This window comes from Adelges cooleyi, unplaced genomic scaffold (assembly GCF_023614345.1).
Source record: "Adelges cooleyi isolate 19-005CV unplaced genomic scaffold, UGA_ACOO_1.1 ACOO_flye_CR_arks_rails_tigmint_CR_PRNA_9, whole genome shotgun sequence".
Lineage (NCBI taxonomy): Eukaryota > Metazoa > Arthropoda > Insecta > Hemiptera > Adelgidae > Adelges > Adelges cooleyi.
The window spans coordinates 17,407,125-17,424,240 of NW_026096579.1; the positions used below are offsets into that span (position 1 = coordinate 17,407,125).

Consider the following 17,116-nt stretch of genomic DNA (forward strand, 5'->3'; position numbering starts at 1 on the left):
ATTAAAAATATTTTACATCCCTAAAAAAGTTATTTTAGGGTACTATTAAGGGTATATATATCAATGTTTTGAAAAACTGATGCTCGCACCTCTAAAATTAATTTTAAAAATCTAAAAAAATAGGGAAATATTATTTTACCCCAAGAAACATAATGTCAAGAGAAAAACAAAAAAAAAATATTTTTTTTGTACGCCTTACTGTATATATTATATATTTTACATAATAAGAATATCATGTGAATGCATTTAAAAAAAAACTCCAAATCATGTGAAAATAAATTAAACATACTACTATTTGGCCGAAGAATTCAACAAAAGGCGCAAACGGTCACACGATTGTAATATAATAAAATTATGCAGATTTTTATTTTATGATTATTATATATTTGATTACAAGGTTAAACCATTTGAAATATTAATTGATGTAAATACCGCGAAAATGAATTACAAATAATAATGTAATTATATATTTATACTACATAAAAATTGTTATTTTCAATTAAAGATATGATTCAGCATTTATCTCCAAATGTTAATTATTGAAATATTATTGTTCGTCTTTTCACACAATATCATATAAGTGAACTATTACTAATGGAATTATTAATTTTCTAATTATAATGTTATGCATTATAAACCTATACCTTCTTTAACAAATTTAAAAATAGTCCAAGTAGAAAAATCACTAATATTTAACCCGGCAAGACTGAATAAATCAGTAATTATTATAAAAACATTTGCATTGGCTTGTTAAAACTGAACACTAAAAATGTTTACCTTGTTAAATAAGGCTTATTTATTTTTGTAGGAAAACCTTTCTGAAGTCAGATAACTCTGGAACATCTGCGGATACATTTAATCAAATTTGAGATTATCCTATAAAAGCATTGCTATTTTTACGAATTTAAACAGACAGATTTAACTTCAACGAGTATTTTTTAAATTTATATTAGGAGATATTCTAGGACATAATATCTGAAAATTAGAATGATAGGTAAAAAGTACGCTTAATATAGTCACCAAAATAACCGAATATCAGTTAAAAAAAAAACAAAGGATAGATAGTACAACGGCTATTTTAATACAATGAAAAACATTATGTTTGGAACTTATGGAACTTGGAAGAAGCCTCGTTTTTCCTTCAATAATCCTTTTATTAATTACTTTTTCTACAATCGGTTTCCACCAATTATCAAAACATTAATAAATCTCATCATCACCTTGCTAATGGTAGTAAAATTTATTGTTGAAAGACTAATCAAGGAAGCATAAATATGAAACACTAATACAAAGGTTTTATAGACAACACATTTTTTTTCTCCAATGGAAGTTGGATATGATAGTTAGACAAAAGAATACCAACAAAGAAATCTCAATATTGTTTACTCTTTTTAATAAATAGGTATTGTGGCGTTCTATTAAGAAAAGGTTCCACGACAATATCACCTCAATAAATTCTGGTAACTTAAACAAATTGATATATATTAATTTTTTGTGGTAACTATTATTACCACAAAAAATTCAAATATAATGTAATTTTGAGTCGTAATATTATTATATAGTACATATTAGTGAAGTTGTTTTTACTTACTACTTTGTAATAAAAGTTAAAACAGCACTATAATTTTACTACAGACAATACTTTTCGCAATTTAATGATTTTTTTTTTTTTTGTTATAAAACGAGTAATTTGTGTAAAATATAGGTAGGTAATATGTTCAAAAAACCCCAAGTATATGTAAAATTAGGTACACACTACACTACAACAAGGTCGATGCTATATAACCATTGACCACATAATAAATGTAATAGGTAGTGACAACTCCTAAATAAGTTGTTCCTCGTTATAAGCTAAACACATTTGTAGATATATTATTTTTTAAAACAAAACCTACGGCACTTGCGACATAAAAAAATACCTATATTTTAGGCTATATCTTACCTACGTAGTCACAGATATAGATATCAACAAGATATCCTAAATTGAGTGTCACAAACAAATTGTGATTAAATTTTGAATAAACACACAGTCGAGTACCCTAAAGGGTGTTCTTATGTCATGAATAATGGTCAACAATATTTTGGTGTTCAAAGTATCAATAATTAAGAGTTAACATCAGGGGTAAATTTAATCGTAGATAGAAGCTTATACAATTGTTATTTTCCATTTCCTAATTCGCACGGAAACGTTCATTTTTTTAACCCGTGACTACTATATGTATGTTTTTTGCCTTTAATATTGACGTCAGTCCATATAAGAAAGACCTCTTGGCTCTCGCGTACGCCATGCCACTGTTGTTTTTCTTTTCTTTGTTAAAGAATTATGTACATGTGTCAAGGACAAAAATATTTCATAAATAAAAACACTTAGGGGCGTTTGTATTGCCTTTAAGATAAAGCGTTTATAATAAACTCCAAAGAATTTATAATTATATTTTAAAAGCTCGCTGCTTTGATGATTTGTACATTATCCTAAAAAATATCCAAACTATAAAAATTAATAGTTCCGAACCTAGGTTTTCGTTATTTATTAAATTACACATCGTAATTTGTTAAAAAAAATATATTAAATACTTACTAATATTGAAATCGGAACATTTATTGACCAATGATTGGTACATAATTGATAAAATGTTTGCACAAGTGCGAAATATTTTGGTAAATTATAATCAAAAACAAATAAAAAGTTGTAATTTCAATAATAATTTATTATTATTAAAATAATGGTTATTAAATTAAAAAAATAAAACTTAAAAATGGATTATATAGAGAAAAAAAATGATTTATTAACATTATAAAAGCTAATCAATAATTAATATACATAGTGGAGTAACAATATAAATTATAATAACCATGTTATGGTTATCAATGAAACAGTACACATATACATTAAATAACTAACAAAAAAAAAAAATTAAAGTAAGCAAAGATTAAATATAATTGTCTAGCAGAAGGTGCAAAAATATCCTTCATAACTAGCCACATTTAACATTATAATAACAAGTGAAATTATATTGCGTTGTAAAATAAAAAAATACAAATTTGTTTGCAAAAAAGCAATAATCAATAGCACAACAAAATTATCTCATTGGGATAAAAGCAATATATATTTTTTTTGTTTAGAATAATATCACTTATGATATGTAAAATAAAATGGTAATATTTATAATAAATATAAGAAAAAAACATTAATAGTTATATGACAGTAAATACAATTGAAATGTTTATCATTAACATTTTTTCACACAACAGCCATAGAACAAAAATCACTGGTTTTTGAGTAGTTGTTGAACATTTTTTTTTAAACATAAAAATCCTTTATATGCTTATGAAATTTTCAGTCTTATTTCGTTTTAACGACATAATCATACATGTTCAATACTTTAACGAGTAATTGATATAAATAGAAAATTTCTACTAACAATAAGCACAACAATAATGTAACATACCATAAGAAAAAAAAACAATAATACAAACTAATTAAAAAAAATATTTAGATTTTTAGACTGCCATATTGCTTAAACTAATGTCGTTTTATAGGATAAAGCGAAATATTTAATGTAAATTATAAATGAGCAAAATGTTAGTTGTTAGTAAATAGTTACTGTACAGAAAAGTGCATTACATTTAACTTTTTTTTATTTACAAAAGTAAATAAACCCCCCTTGAAAATTCTCGAGTAAATAATGTTAAAATAAAACTATTTAACATTATTAGTTTATCTAAATAGGGAAATTAAAAATTCAGATTTTTTCTTGCGTAATTTGGGTATAATAATCAATAATTTTGGCGATTGTCATTATCATGCAATAAATAACCAAATAAATAATTGAATAACAATTTGAAACATTATACAATGTAAATTACAACTAAAATAAAATATTTTATGTTAAAATGTAATAAAAAGGGAACTTTTTTTTTTTAACAATTTAAGTTTCGAATTGAAATTAATTAAATGCTACTATAGTGTCAATAATAAAAAATTATGTTTAAATTTTCACTATAACCAAAATTAATGCAATTTTAAGATCGAATGTTACATTAAAAAAACAGTTATGATATTAGTACAAACTAATATTTATTAACAAATTATTTAATCATTTTTATCATTTGCAGAATATAACTGAACTACATTTTTATCATATTAAGGATGATAATATTAAATAATCATAATAATTGTATTTCGATAAATACAAACACTTGTGTAAAATTCAGCTATTGGTATCATTAAATAGTGGATAAAAAAATTTAAAATAATAAATAATGGTTAAAATAAAAGTATAATAACGGTCGAGACTCAATGCAAAAGTATCAAAAATTATTCCAGTTTACATTAAATAAGAGCCACGTACGTTTAAATTTAATAATAAAAAAATAACCCTATAAAAATGCATCATTTAAGTATCGTTTTGCTATAAAATGTCTAGCGAGTCATGCTTGGTTTTAAATTCGATATTTATGTTGAGAAATATAAAGAGAGATTATTCCATAATACAATAATAAAACAATAAAGAGAAATTCATATTGATTATAACTCAAATGAAAAATAAACAAAGAGAAGTGCATTTGTTCCCGCCACCAAAAAAAAAAAATTTAGTCCACAGAAGAAAAAATAAAACAACATAACGAAAAAAAGTAGGTAAATTTTGGTTTCCTCAATAATAAACTATTGCTAATTTACTAAAAAAAAAAATGTTTTGAATACATACGTAAACTAATATTTAAGTCCAATTAAAATAAAATTGTTTATATATTTAAAAGTTCCAACCAAAATAAGATTACACTGTCCATTATGTAATTAAGCACCATTATCTGTACATGTTCGACAGATTATACCATAATGTGGTTTCCGACAATAAGTCAATATTATTCAATTCTATAGTTATACCTCCTAAAAATTCATTTTCTTGTAGCGCGTCATGGCTCCAAACGGTGGCTTGTAAAGTTTTATATTGTACAACTTCTAATGGCATTCTATACTCCAGCTAAAAATCATAATGAATAAATATTAATACTTAACAGATAAAGCCAATAACAATAGCGACGCGCCTTACAAAAACATGTTAGTTGAAAACTAACTGACATATACTTCCTTATAAAGGCTAACACGACGTTTGATATGTTTAATGAAAATACATTTTAATACATAAACTACTAATTATGGCAATAAAGTATTTATTTTCGTCAATCAAACCAGTAAAGGTGTTAGTCTTTGTGGGAAAAGAGAAACGTGTTCATTTTCGTAAGAGGCGTCAATATTATGTTGGTTTTTTTAAAAAAAATACATATATATATATATGTTTACACACCATTTCCATAAAAGACGGGTAACAATTTTTCTTAACAACTTTGGTCTTACGTTTTGTTGCTTTATTATGGTCAGGTAATAGATAAACTTTTACATAAGTTGACGGTTCTTGATTTCCTGCTATACGTGGTAAATCTTTAGCATGATGAACCATTATCTATTATATTATAAATAAATATCATATTAGCATATTATATTATTGTAAAATAAAATTGTAAATAACCGAAAACGTTTTTTTCAAGTAAATACTTACCATGAACGCTCCACGTTGATAGTGTAATGTCAGTTTTAGTTGTCCGCGTATTCGATTTTCTCTTACATATGCTGGTTGTTTAGGCTCTGAGTGAGTTATTACGATAATAAATAAATAAATAAATTAACTAAATGGTAATATATAAATAAATGTTAACAGAGTTGATATACAATGTCAAAGTACCTTTCAATTTCGTGTCTTCAATACTGTCCTCTTGTTGGTCTCGCAAAAGAGGATGGAAAAACGTGTAGACGAGATCGGAGTGGCCGACTTCTGGCGCCATTTGAAATAAAGTATTCAAAAATAGTTGAATTTCAATACGTCTTTTTTCTGCTACTTGTTTAATATGCGATCGTCCCATATGAATGCTGGTATTTAATAAACTAAAAAAAATATAACAAACAAGAATAAATAATTTTAATTAACACTGTGTTTATGCCATCAAGGTTTTTTTTTTTTTTTAAATAAGCTTACCTTAAAAATTTGGCCAATGGAAACAAAAGCAGCAACTTTTGTTGAAATTCAGAGAACTCTTTGTAAGAACGGAAAAGATAAGATGGGTCTCTTTGGTTTTCTCTGAACACTTTTAGAATGTAAACATAATATTTTTCAGGATCGTACCGTTTTTGGCAGCCATATACGTCAACTCGCTTAATTTTCCCTTCTTGCGCCATCCTTTAATTTGAAAACAAAAAAATTGTCATTTGATTTGTCTTTATACAGTGTTGTCTTTAGAATTGACTTACGTGTAAACTCTTGGTACAAAACTCAATAATTCGGTGCCATTCTGTTCACTGTTAAATCTCATTTGTGCCAAATTGTGCAAGAAGAAGTTAAACTGTGTAAATCTAGATTTAATTGAATTTTCGATCATGCGAGCGAAAGATGCTGCGGCCTCTGGGTTTGACAACTCTGGCAATAAAGCTTTTTGTACATAGTTAACTGCATCCATTGTCACGCCCGGTATACCAGAAGAAGCCATCTAAACATTAAAAAAAAAAAAAATTGTATACATTATATATCGATATTAAGGGTAATAAAAAAATGGTCATCGGTAATATGGTACCAGTCCAAATATGTTCAGCAGCAGATTTCCGTGTTTGCGAACAATATTAAATGCCTGAACGCAAACATCGACGAAATGATGGAACTTGATGGTCGGTTTATCACCACCATTTATTACATAAACCATATCGGACGTTAAAACAAACGGTGTACGATCCCTAAAAATGTATACATTTTTAACATTAGTTAAATATTATGTTTGATTTGTTGTTAACAACCTTTTAAAATTCCCAAATGTTTGAGCATCTCCTAAGAATTTTCCAAAATCAATATGGAATAAATGTCCAGTGGTTTTCAGCATTATATTATCATTATGTCGGTCACATATTCCAAGAATATAAGTAGCTACACTATAGCCAGCACACGACGCTAAATTATTTAAATTTATACATTTTTTAAAATTTTTTATTATTAAATTACTGTTTCAGGAAATGAAACAACTTGAAAAATATAAAAAATATATTTTATAATTGTTACCAGTGAAATTAGCAACAGCTCTTTCATACTCCAGCGCAGATGGATTATGCTTCGCCAACCATTCGGCGATAGGTCGGTCTTTAAACGAACCAGTTAATCCCAATTCAACTTGAATTTTTCTTAAAGTTTCTGCATTTGTTATCATTTCAATCATACCTATAAAATGAAACGGAATTAATGTTGATGAAAACATAAGTCCTTAAAAACTATTCTAACTGAAAGTGATCACAAAGTAAATTACTTTTAAAAATAAACACTTTAATGCAAAACCTTAAATTGATAACATTTTTTAATTATTTGACAATAAACGTTTTTATTACCTTGTTAGTTGATGAATTAATTTAGGTTTTCCTCAATAAAAAGTGACATTTTTTAATAAAAAAATTACGTGTGTACTATTATCTTTATAAGTTAACATCGTATTTTAATATTTGTATGTTTTGGCTAATAATTTTATATTGCACAATGAAGAATTAAATGGACGGTAGAAAGAAAAAAGGGCAAAAGCGATACAATTCTATAGACATCATCCAATTATCAATACCATTTTTACCAGACAATGTTATAATCGATTATCTACATACGTAGGCACCAAGTTTTTCAAATTAATTAATGCGTACGACTTAAATTGAAGATAAGCTCTAAGTAATTGACGTAACACATATACTATATGTCATCATAGAAAATACATTTACCTCTCTTTTCTCCAGTGGGAACACATTTAAACGTTACCATTTTTAAGTCTAGTCCTTCTTTCAGCCATAATTTGTCTATTATTCGTATGATCTGGATAGTCAACATGTCTTGTTGCAAATCATCTCCTACCTAAAAATCAAATGTAATAGAAATTAAAAAAAAAAAACAATAATAGAATATACTGTTTAACACAAAAAAAAAATTATAACCAAAATTGATGTGATATTTAAGATACCATAGACGTCTCCACTACTACAACCTTTGGAAATATTTAAAACTCAATACATTACTTAATTACTAATTTACAAGTTAGCAACTTTGTTAGCATTAAACAAGATGTTCCAAAATGTGTAATTCACTTACTTTGAAAATAGCTGGAATAATGACGTTAGGCATCACAGATGTAAAATTAATTTTCAACGGCAATGTATTGGAGGGAAAGTAGTTACACGACTTGGTTTGAATGCCGTTGACTTGGATACTCGGACTAAGCGGTAAGCAAGTAGGATTGTCATTTAAATTCTGATTTATATTTAACAAATCGTTGACTAGCACTTTGAGACGATGAGATTCTTTACTAGCTTTTAGGTTTTCTGCAGATTCGTAAAGTTCCTACAATCGTTGTTATAAATATTATTAATTTAACAATTTTCAGTAATTTTTTTATCAATATTTCAACAAACCTTCATTAAAAGCTGTTGAGACATGAAACACTTCCTAAGAGATTGTCCACAAGTTGCGATCAAAGCTCTAAGAAGTAACTGCAACCTCCTGAAGTACCTCGCTTCACTCACGGTTTTGTCATCGGGACTTTGAACGTCATAAGTGTTCTAAATGAAAATGCACATAACATTAACATACAAGCAACCCATTAACATAACATTTTCGAGACCCATCTCTTTTAGTTTATCTCACTTGTGGTGATTGGCCAGGAAGGGGCTGCATGAGTAACCAGTACAAGGTATGAGCAATAATGGGTGACGACAAAGCTTTTTCTAACAAAAACTCGGCTAAAGGAGAGTTATCATAAGTTTCGTGTTTAACAGCTTGCACCAGCTGAGGAAGAAAATCTACGAGTTGGTCATTACTCAACAATTTCAACCGTTTGACTGCTAGACGACGTACTTCATTGTCAGGAAAACTATTTATCAAATAAATAAAATGAGTAGTAATCTATGTAACATACAAAACTTTAAAAAACCATAATGACCATTTTTTTTATCGAGTGACTTTCTTAATTTTGCTATTTAATTATTGCAAATAATTTTTAAAACATTAAATTTATTCACTTTAAATTTGAAAATATTTAAATTATTTTCTTTTATTATTAAAACAACATTTATTTACATTTTTTCAAACATAAAAATGCACTTGTTTTTGAAAAAACGAGTGGATACTTAAAAGTTGATCGTCTTGTATTTACACAACTAAGTAAAGTACTTAATTGTTAAGAGTGAAACACTGAACTAAGTTATTTGTCTTAAGGTTACTTTGAAATGTAAAAGTATTTGCGGCAGTTATCTGAAATGTCTTAATTTTCATAAAGAAAACAAAACATACTAGTTTTCGTAAGAGGTATTGAAATAATATGTAAGTTTTAATTTTTAATTGACTTCCTGTAATGTTGACTACAACTCCAATTACCTTTTCCTTTCTTAATACTCCAAAATTATGTAACAAAAAAAAACTAATATAATTGGTTTCAAATGAGCATCATTCTTACCATGGTAAAAACAACTGTAAGGCGTCTAAGGGATCAATGGGAGCCCAAGTTTTGAGCATAGAATGTAAATCGGCCAAACAAGCGTAATCCCAACTATGAGCAGCTAACAACACTTTGGGTAGTGCTTCCGGTTTTGATAATAAGTAATATCTCTTTTCCCATAACACTTCTCTGTCTTCTGATAACGGCCTGTTAAAAATACATTTTATTTATTTATTTTACATTATGAAACTCACAATACCAATAAACACCATTTATTACCTAGTAAACGTATCTTGGTAAATTATATCTAATAACTGTTCTTGAGTGTTCAGATCCAAACTGTTGAAATCAAACCTGTCGTTAACGATTTGATTACTGTCTTGAAATACAGGAAACATTATTGTCGAATCAAACTCTTGGATATCAACACCTGCAAATTAGAATTTATATAAATTGTACATAGGTAATAACAAAAAAAAAAAAAAGCACATAAGAAGTGCATTTAGTATTCTCAGTATTTGCTTACTGAGAACTGGGTGGGAGTGACTATAAGGATGGGTGCCCGGAGCTGGAGCTGGTCCAAGACGTTTGTCCGCGCACGGTGGCCATAGTGAGAGTAAATGCTTGCCCTGAGAAAATTCGCTAAAAACAAAACTCACAGTTAGTTTACTATTATTTTATGGGAAATTTAAATCAGATACAAACCCTTCAACGTTAAAAAACTGCAATGAAGCCCAGCCAAGTTCGGTTTGAGAAACAGTAGCCGATGTATCTTGACCTTCCGTATTAAATGTTCTTCCATAAACAACTAAAACCAGACGGCATTCTCTGGGTAATAAACACACACTCATATTGTCAAACTCCAACCTAGACATCAAAATGGAGTCAGCTAAACTGTTACAACAACGCATAAAATACATGTTAATTATTTTACCATGAATCAAACACCACCCGTTTGTATAACGAATATTCTGCTACAACAGCTTTGGAAAGAACCGTACTACCGATCGGCCTAGTTCCGTGATATATCTGAGCAGCGACCAAATATTCATCATGGCTCCAAGATGGAAATAATCTATGTAACCCACTAATGTACACCACTACATTATCCAGCACCTCGGAAGACAATTTAACCCCTATTACAAAATAATAATGAAAAAGGGTATAATTAACATCAACGCGGCAATAACAAGAAAAGTCGTAAAAGATTTTTACCCGACAACTGAGAAGACGTGAAATTCAATTGAAAGTCTACTTTGAAAGCTTTGCAATAGTTCTCAATTAATGTTTGAACGTTTTCTTTAATTTTTGAACATAAATCAGCAATGTAATCAATTTTTTCAGATTCGTTGAATTTTAACCTCACTACCGAATAATCTGAACCATCATCCATGATCACTTCAGTTCTTTTACCATACAAATCTTGCTGTAAATCCCAAAGACATACATCATTTACATGACCGAATACAATTATTAACATACACTAATTTATAATTTAACCTGGGTGAAATTCGATATTTCATTACAAGACAAAATAAAATTGTTCAATGCCAACGTTATATCCAATGGTTCAATGTTGCCTAAAAACGCAGTCAACGCTTTGATTGCCTGCTGTACACCATTTGGCTGTAATGGCGTATTAGTTCGTTTTTTGAACAGCGACACAGCATGATCTTGTATTTTAAGCATTTCACCATCGAGTGTATCTAAAAAAATGTCATTATAGTAATTAAGTCGGTTAAATAATAGATTATAAAAAAAAAATATAGTACCAAGAAGAATTTTAAGAGTGTCGTGCGTAATTGGTTGTGAAACTTCATTAGGGCATAAATCATTTAGCACTAACTCATTGTCACAAACATCGTCTTGGGACTAAAAACAAAATGGGTGGTATGAAAATGCACGTCATATATAAAATACAATATACTTATTACATATTTATTTATTTACCTGTCTAGCATAAAGACAAATAACTTCATCTTTATGAACAAGACTGAGTTCAATGTCTGCATCTAATTTTATACACTCATGTATGCATTCAAAATTAATAATCGGAGTATTCATTGGTAACAAGTATTCGAAAAAATCTTTAACTTTAAGAAAATAGTCTGTATGGTGTGCATCCTCAAGTTCTAGTTCACAAATTACTTGTGATATTACATGTTCTACACTACTTCCCACTAAATTAATAAAAAATATACATATAAGTAATTGTGTTTATTAAGTCTATCTAAGGATTATATAAAAAAAAAAAATAAAATAATAATATTTTTAGCAATAGATATTAACTTTACAAATAACATTGGTAAACACTGTGTTCAATTTAAATAGCTTTGTTGAAAATTTAGTATGTTTTTATGTTAACCTGTTAACATAAAAAATGTTATAAACTACAACTATTTATTTATTTGTATGTTTACGTTGATTTTTTTTTTTTTTATACTAAAAATTAAGTGACAAACGCAAGTATTATTTTGTTTAAAACAAAATGTACGTATTTACATTTACGTTAACCTAAATCCAGCAAATAAAACCATATTTAAAAAACATTTCTTTCACACAAAAGTTAGACAACTACAATTCAATTGTAAATATAATATGATCTCCTTTTTTTAAATCTCAGACTTTGTATGTCTCTATTTTTAAGTAATGAATAGTGAATTTACCGTCACAAGTAAATATAATCGGTGTACTTCTAATTGGTTCGCAATGCACAATAAACTTGGTACTGGTCGTTTCGTGGAGATTGTTTTCAAATTTAGAACAAACAATTATACCAGCATTTGTACTCAAATCAGTGTAGACAAATTTTTCTAAAAATACAAAATGTATAACGTAATATTGGTCGTTATTTATAACAATAATAATATTCAAATACTTGATTACTGTCAACATACTTCTAATTTGTTTGACCATAGCATGAAAAGCGACAACATCTGGATCATGAAGCACTGACGATCGTTTAACTAACCCCACATTTTCATAGGTCAAACTTTTGCAAACCTTTTAAGACAAAAACACAGTTTAAATATTTAAATTTTATAATTTAAAAGAGTTGTTAATTTACTTTTGATTCTTTAGGTGTCAGAGAACTTCTCGGCGGTAACGGTGGTGGAGAATGGATAGGTGTTTTTATAACGGCAGCGTATATAGGATCTGATGTCTGGGATGATACCGATGGAGAATACATGTAGTCAAACGGATCGTAAGTAGCGTAAAACGATCCATTCTTATCTATAAAAAAATATATACGTGTCAAACTGAATATATTGTATAAAATTTGAACTGTTAAAAAACCCCATAGACTGATCGATAAGTTAATTCAAATTACCCGAATCGGTTTCTGTCGTAGTATTTACACTCAATTCTCCGTAAAGCAGTGGGTCAAACGCTTCGAGAACACTAGTTCTGACATTTGCACAAAAGTTCTTGTTGAAGTTTTCAGAGCCATCGAAAATATTTAAATCGATGAGGTTATTGTTATTTTGTTTTTTGGTTAAAGACGAAGCTAAAATAGTGGGTTTTACTACGGCCTGTAGAGTCTGCGATTGTACGTTATTTTCACTACAACTTGAAGCTTTGGTGTGAGATATATTGTTAGCAGTCCAGCCACTATAGGAAATCTCCTGCCGGGAGTATTGTTGAGGAACTGTGATTTGGTAACCTGCTGATGGAAGAGTAGTTAGGTTTGTAGAAGGAAAAGACCCTTGATACAGTTTTTCTAGATTTTGTTGGAGAATTTGCGATCCGCTAGCAACAGGTTGTTCAGCACTACTTATACATTGTTTATTCGTGTTATTGATAACACTATGATTCTGGAATGTCGAGTTACTATCACTTGCACAAATCGAATTGTTCCTGCTAAACATAAAACAATTAGTCAGCAAAACAGATGATTATTATGTGTCTCTACTAACAAACACTATTTATTATTATTATACACTGCTAAATCAGAATTTAATCATTTCAAAGAATGGCAAGGTTCGAACCAACCTATATGTTTACCTCAAGCTATTCTCAAATATCTGCTCAAGAACTCATCATTATACATTGTTTGAACACAAAAGACTGTATTGGAAACAAAGAAAGAAATAATAATAATAATAGAAAGAAGGACTATTAGTAGGAAATGTAAAGATAGTCTATTTTGGAATACAAATTTTAATACAGAGGACAATGATATGTGTGTCCCATTCAAACAATGATTAGTTTTCAGAGATTAATTTAGTCACATAGAACGGCGAGGTAGGTAAATATAGTCATGGCGACGCAAACCAATCTAAACTATTTAATTTGATTCATCATATTTAAATTTGGTACAGCATATGACAAGTAAACAATACGCCACCAAAGCTAGTCCTAAAACACTATGGTCTATGATAGTTCAGTAGTCATTTAGTTACCTATTTAGAAAATTGAATGGCTCTAAATTATTCATGAGATCATCAATGGGCGGTGAATCAAGACTGACTAAATCGTTTATTGACTCATTAGTACTACTTTTTGGAATGGCTACAGTAGTATTACGTCGAGGAGGTGGTTTTATCCTTGGCACCAGTAGCTCGCCTAGAAAATTAAACATTAATTTTGCTTTGCACTTTTGTTTATGCTTAACGGTATTTCAGCCATACCTGTGTTAAACGATCCAGGCCTCGGTCGCGATCTAGATAGCTCGGTGCAATAAACGTTTTTTTCTAAACACAAAACAATTAATATTAATACATGACCAGACACCGTAACAAGTATTTATATGGATGTTAATGACCTAAGGATCATAACAACATACACCTGTTCTAAAAAAAAATATTTCACTTTTGGAACAAACCTGAAAGAGACATTGATCGAGTTGACTCCACAGTAGATTTTTGCGTACTGCTACTGCACACAGTACTATTTCCACTATAAGTTAGAGATTCAGATTGCAATTTTTGATTACGGAACTTCTCTAAAGCCAATGTTTCCATGCTCAACGCTTGTGCCTTTTCCAGGTCTTCTTGAAATCGTCTGTCATAATCAGGTTTTGCTGTTGACTTCATGTTGTGGTATTTAACTAAAAAACACTAAAATATAAATGCAGGATAAATATCAACACAATATAAAAACAACTTGTATTTGAGAAATTGAAGATATAGTGAATGATAAAGAAAGACTTATATAATTCTAAAAATACTATTATATTTTAGGCATGGTATATCTTTACTCATTCCATAATACATTTAAAACAGTTCTATTTAAAATTAGTTTTAATAAAAAATGAATTTTTGATTTTATGTGTTTGTTTATTCTTTTGATGAAATAAAATTAGAATGAAAGAAATTAAATAGTTTATTGAATTTTAACAGGTTTATTCTCTCCAATAAAGTATGTAATTTTTCGGTTGTTTTAATAATCGGACAAAAATATACGAACATGTAAATGCTTAAATATTTTATCATATACATTATATCATAAGTAGTAAGACATAAGTAAGAGATATTTTTTACAAATATAATTAGAGTATAAAAAAAAAAAAAAAATTAAGGCTTTAATGAAAAATATTTTTAAAGTTATTAACAATAACAAGAACATAATGTTGACATGGTTCATTGGATAAAATTGTTAATATGATGACTTTTGGAAAAAAAAAAGATATCATAATGAAATCATTACCTTCACATCTAGGTCAGTTAAATATTAAAACAAAAATTGGAACTGTAAAAGTTAACAATTTTAAAATGTCTTTTAGGAATCCTCATTGTATTCATTCAATGTACACGTTTTATACAATTGTACAATAAATATTAGTACAGCTGCAAATGATAGTGTAATTTTTTTAAATGTATTGATATCAAAACAGCAATTACTTTAACTAGTCTACGGAGTAGGTCCCAACTCCCATTCTATCACACTTAACCTATTGGCTATTATTATTTAAAAATTGTTTTTTAAATAAAAACTTATTTTTTTTATATAATTATGAACTATAATACTTGGTGAAAAGTGTTGCACAAGGTTTAGTGAACATTAGTTGCTAACTTTGTTTATTTTTTAAACAAAAAGAAAAGTGATTCTTTAAATAGTTATCTTATATAGACAATAAAAACTATACTGTGTAATCAGTATAAACAAAATCTGACATTTTGTCAGACGTTAAAACTAATAATGTGTGATTAAAAAATAGTATAATATGTCTAACAAATAATAGCGTGTCGTTTGTTAACGATGAATGATAATGATAATAATGAATGACAAAAATTTTAATTTTCTTATAGCTATTATCTGTCAATGTGTAAAAAACGACAAACAATGATAAACAATCAATTTAAGTACTTTTTATGTGGCTAACAAGTAAGAAGAAATATGCTAATATTTTAATTTTCCATTTATATAGGATACATTATATGTTATAGATAATTTTTAGACAATATTTTTTATAAAAAATAGTAGGTATTTTTTTAAATAAATTGGCTAGTATGGAATTATTATTATAAACACTATTATATTTTGAAAAAGTTGTAATCGATTTTGTTTTATAAACAATGATACAGCTTATAATATTAACCGAGGCAAAAAATTATAAGGCCATGTGGAAGGATAAAACAAATGATAAGTCAGTATTTTATGCTAATGTTTTAATACGACCAAATAAAACACAGTAGTTTCCCTAAAAATAATAATTTGACGTACATAAATGATTCTATTTTACTATTATACATCAGAAATTACTAAAAATAACAAATAAATAATAATCGTATAATAATAATATTCTATAAAATGTCATTATCTTTATATATCGTTTGTTTTATTTTGCATTTATCGGTGCCCTATATACAAAAAATACATGAGCAAACTATTTTGTTTAACTCATAGTAACAGATTAATCGGAAAATACTTTTTGAACACGACTAACTAGTGAAATACTTTCAAGTATTATATTTTTATTTTAGACAAACTTCAGTAAGTAAATTTGTTCGTTAAAACAATTTCCCTTATACACTACACAAAGGTATGTACACAGAGAAATTCCCCTGCAATCGAAAGTTTGATAAAAGTTACTAATTAATTCAAAAAACTACAGCAACATTATTGTTGTGGAAACTAAATGTATGTACATACAATAGCTACGCACATACACATAAAAAAACATATGGTTTTTTTTTTTGTACTTACTAGTTACTATTTCCTAGTCGAGAGTATTGTGACCGATTCCATGTGTCCGACACGAAATTAAAACATAATTCATGATTGGCGATCGACGCCTTTAAAAAAAAAAACAATTATTAATGATCAGAATTTAGATGCATTTCAGCATCAATCTTTAACGCACAGCAGTGATGACACAACTCACAAACGGATTGGAAAAAAAGAAAATAACAAAAACAACATTGATTGATTATATTATTTTGTAATGAAAAAAAAAAAACCCAAATACCTACACTTTTTATCACTTGTTACTCCGTTCTAGAATTTTTATTTTTCAACATTATTACCTATTATTATTATCATCATCAAGTATCAATTATTCTCCTTGTACTACAGCTGCGGTTGATACTGTAGAATCGGATAATAATTTTAATTGTTTATTTAACAGCAGCTATCGTTACAAACTTCCATACGATCCTCGTTATCATTT

The 17,116-nt window shown here is 28.1% G+C and overlaps 1 protein-coding gene across 5 annotated transcripts; it reads right to left on the reverse strand.

Annotated features, from left to right (window-relative positions):
* Nucleotides 1-4,110: 4,110 nt before the first annotated feature.
* On the reverse strand, nucleotides 4,111-17,097 carry LOC126846219 (phosphatidylinositol 4-phosphate 3-kinase C2 domain-containing subunit beta). Of its 5 annotated transcripts, none has more exons than XM_050585477.1 (31): nucleotides 16,974-17,097; nucleotides 16,654-16,742; nucleotides 14,330-14,564; nucleotides 14,136-14,198; nucleotides 13,908-14,070; nucleotides 12,836-13,365; nucleotides 12,572-12,738; nucleotides 12,402-12,507; nucleotides 12,171-12,317; nucleotides 11,455-11,684; nucleotides 11,277-11,376; nucleotides 11,005-11,210; nucleotides 10,720-10,930; nucleotides 10,439-10,640; nucleotides 10,210-10,371; nucleotides 10,031-10,146; nucleotides 9,784-9,934; nucleotides 9,523-9,711; nucleotides 8,715-8,940; nucleotides 8,483-8,629; nucleotides 8,163-8,411; nucleotides 7,799-7,928; nucleotides 7,104-7,259; nucleotides 6,845-6,995; nucleotides 6,628-6,784; nucleotides 6,308-6,543; nucleotides 6,036-6,236; nucleotides 5,745-5,944; nucleotides 5,562-5,647; nucleotides 5,310-5,465; nucleotides 4,113-4,985 (listed from the first exon to the last, which is right to left on the reverse strand). In XM_050585477.1, exons 3-31 carry the CDS (start codon nucleotides 14,538-14,540, stop codon nucleotides 4,809-4,811), a joined length of 5,226 nt encoding a protein of 1,741 aa, XP_050441434.1. In that variant the 5' UTR covers nucleotides 14,541-14,564; nucleotides 16,654-16,742; nucleotides 16,974-17,097; the 3' UTR covers nucleotides 4,113-4,808. The 5 variants fall into 5 exon arrangements, with proteins under 5 accessions (XP_050441435.1, XP_050441434.1, XP_050441432.1 ...); XM_050585475.1 differs by having other exon boundaries at nucleotides 16,920-17,086; XM_050585476.1 differs by lacking the exon at nucleotides 16,974-17,097 and adding an exon at nucleotides 16,811-16,895.
* Nucleotides 17,098-17,116: the final 19 nt, after the last annotated feature.

Excerpts from the sequence above, each read along its gene's own strand:
- LOC126846219 (XM_050585477.1), bottom strand. The coding sequence starts at position 14,540 with ATGAAGTCAACAGCAAAACCTGATTATGACAGACGATTTCAAGAAGAC. Across the intron at positions 10,372-10,438 it reads CGGGTGGTGTTTGATTCATG|GTTGGAGTTTGACAATATGA; the intron begins GTAAAATAATTA and ends TTTGATGTCTAG. Across the intron at positions 8,630-8,714 it reads TTCCTGGCCAATCACCACAA|AACACTTATGACGTTCAAAG; the intron begins GTGAGATAAACT and ends ATTTTCATTTAG.